This window comes from Otolemur garnettii, unplaced genomic scaffold (assembly GCF_000181295.1).
Source record: "Otolemur garnettii isolate 467f Iridium unplaced genomic scaffold, OtoGar3 scaffold01071, whole genome shotgun sequence".
NCBI classification, from domain to species: domain Eukaryota; kingdom Metazoa; phylum Chordata; class Mammalia; order Primates; family Galagidae; genus Otolemur; species Otolemur garnettii.
Window position 1 is genome coordinate 4,218 of NW_003853466.1, and position 2,661 is coordinate 6,878.

At 41.8% G+C, this 2,661-nt stretch overlaps 1 protein-coding gene across 1 annotated transcript in view; it reads left to right on the forward strand.

The window, feature by feature from the left end:
- The window catches only part of LOC111722875 (arf-GAP with Rho-GAP domain, ANK repeat and PH domain-containing protein 2-like), a 6,285-nt gene extending 4,211 nt beyond the window's left edge, over positions 1-2,074 (forward strand). Inside the window, exon 2 of the mRNA XM_023509169.1 lies at positions 1,384-2,074. Coding sequence (XP_023364937.1) covers positions 1,471-1,767 — 297 coding nt within the window. The 5' untranslated portion in view covers positions 1,384-1,470 and the 3' untranslated portion in view covers positions 1,768-2,074. The remainder of the gene's footprint in view (positions 1-1,383) is intronic.
- The last annotated feature ends 587 nt before the right edge of the window (positions 2,075-2,661 follow it).

The following is a 2,661-nucleotide window of genomic DNA, read 5'->3' on the forward strand; positions in this document are numbered from 1 at the left end:
TCTGTCCCCCACACGCTTGGTTCTCTGGTGTTCCCCTGTCTGTCCCCCACACGCTTGGTTCTCTGGTGTTCCCCTGTCTGTCCCCCACACGCTTGTTTCTCTGGTGTCCCCTGTCTGTCCCCCACATGCTTGGTTCTCTGGTGTTTGTTCTTGTATCTCAGACTTGACTGAGTTAGAGCAGCCTTTGAGAACCTGAGAACAGCTGTGTACAGTAGCGGTCCTATCACAGATGTCCTGTGTGACAGTATAAGAAGTCGACTTCTCTACTGCGGCTGGTGTCCTATTGCAAGGCACTTTTTACAGTTCACTGAACAAGCATGAACTCTAATCCATACACACAAAAGTGGGTTTTCATACACAAGTATATAAAGATTTCAGTGTTTTAAGAAATATACCTGGTAATAGGCATTTTGTAAAGGAAAAGGTTTCATTAGTCAAATATATTAGGAGGAGAAAAAAGAAAAAAACAGGAAAAAGTTGTTACATAGATCTCTCTGCTGTAAGGCTTCTCAGCCTCTCTACATTTAATATGTTTAAATGTATTGTGATTGTGGAAGGGGCTGTACCACAGAGCATTTTGGCACAGAGCATTCCCCCGGCTCCGGGTCACTTCAGTGATGTGGGTACAGTATATCATAGGAACTACAGATACACCCGCAGCTCACGTACCCAAGCAGAAGGGAGCAAGTGAAGCAAGTTTAATGTGAGAGTCCGTTGGAATAACCTGTAAGACGTCTTTGAAGTGGTGTGTTAATTGTGCATTAAAATGAATTTCCGTGGATTATATTTTACGGATGCTCCTCAACTTCTGATGGGGTTACAAGCGGTAAAACTGCCATTTAGTTAAAAATATCACAAATTGAAAATGCATTCAATAAACCTAACCGAAATCATAACTTAGTTTAGCCTACCTTAAATACTCAAAGCACACTGCATTAGCCCACAGCTGGGCAGACCCATCTGGCCACACGATACAGTGTGAGGGTGGGTCGTGTGTCCCGCAGTCACATGGCTGACAGGGAGCTGAGACTCACTGCCCCGACCAGCATGGCAAGAGAACTTCCTGCCACCCCCCAACTAGTCTGGGAGGAGATCAGCATTCGAAATTGAAGTTGGTTTCTGCTAAATTGCTTTTGCACTGTCGTAAAGTCAAAGAATCCTAAGCCAATCCATTATACATTGGGACTGTCCTTACTTTATGTTGTAGCCCTAAGATTGGGATATAAATTCAGACATGCCAGTGGTTATCAAAGTAAAGTTTGAGCCTACACCATAGAAATGCATTCCTTTGTAGGAGGCATCAGCTTTCATGTGGGAAACATTTTTTAAACTTAAATAGTGCCAAATCTTGCTTTCCTGTGAGACATTTAATTTTATTTTTAGAGTGCAAGAGCAGAACTTGAAAGGCTGCGGCTCAGTGCAAAGCATGACAGAGTGTCTGTGGACTCGAGTTTAAAGGAGAGAGCCTCCATGGTGGCCCAGTGTCTGGAGCACAAGGACGATAGACTTCGAAGTCGAAACCGAAAGCATCGGAGTTTCAACTGTCTGGAGGACACAGAGCCTGAGGTCCCACCTGGGCAACAAAAAGGTCTGAAAGGCCTAAAGACTTTGAGGAGGACTGAGGACAGGAATAGCAAAGCTACTTTGGACTCTGAACATAAGTTACCATCAAAGGTCATCGAAGAACTCAATGTGGTTCTACAACGGTCAAGAACCCTTACAAAAGAGTCGCAAGATGAACAGACTTTGCAGAAAGAAAGAAAATAAACTACCCCTCCCCAGTTACTATTTTAACATTGTATATGCTGTTTGTGCGTAAACCAGAAACCAAACTGTAAGATAATACATGAAGATGTGTCTACCTGGACGCAAACGTGTCTGTCTGTAATAAAGGAACTTGACTATCTATACTTCCACATTTAATGAACATTTTAAAATATGTATATATGTGATAAAGTGTAAGATGAGCTTTATTTTGGTTTGAACAAAGTTTGTAAAGTTTAATTATATTAACCTGGTTAAGAGAGACTTGGGGTTGCTTTAAGCGGTCCACCCTTTTAAAGAGGTCTATTAAATGGTGTAATTTATGAGCAGAAATCTCAAACTGTACTGTATTGTATAAAGTCTGGTGTTTAAATGAAACTTAAGAAACTATCTGTAACATATTTTGCACTTTGAAAAACCTTGTATGTTACCATATGTTTTTAGGTTTACAGAGAGTTCACCTTAGGGAAAAGTAAGGGAAGTACATTGAAAAGAGGGTGGGTTTATTTTAGTGGCTGCCTAACCAGTAACATTGGGGTTTTAAAAAGAGACAAGAAGTTGACAAATGTCCTAAAAGCAAAGAAGTAAGCCAAGATTCTTTCTGGTGTCATGATGGCCAGAACTTGTTAGTGAGACACTGCTTGTTTATAAAAAGAGTCCAATGTTTTCCTGAAAGTGATATTCATCAACAAATACAATGGCACTGATGCCTCTTAATTGATGGTGTCAGAGAGCCAGCCACATTGCACATTCACTACACTTGAGCTCTTTGTCATGGCTGCTAAGAGGAACTGACACTGCCCAGAGGGATTGTCTGCAGGGGACCTGGCTGGGATGCCACGGGCACTGTTGCTGTGCAAGCACATTTTTGGAGTTTCCCAAGCATACTTTTTGGTA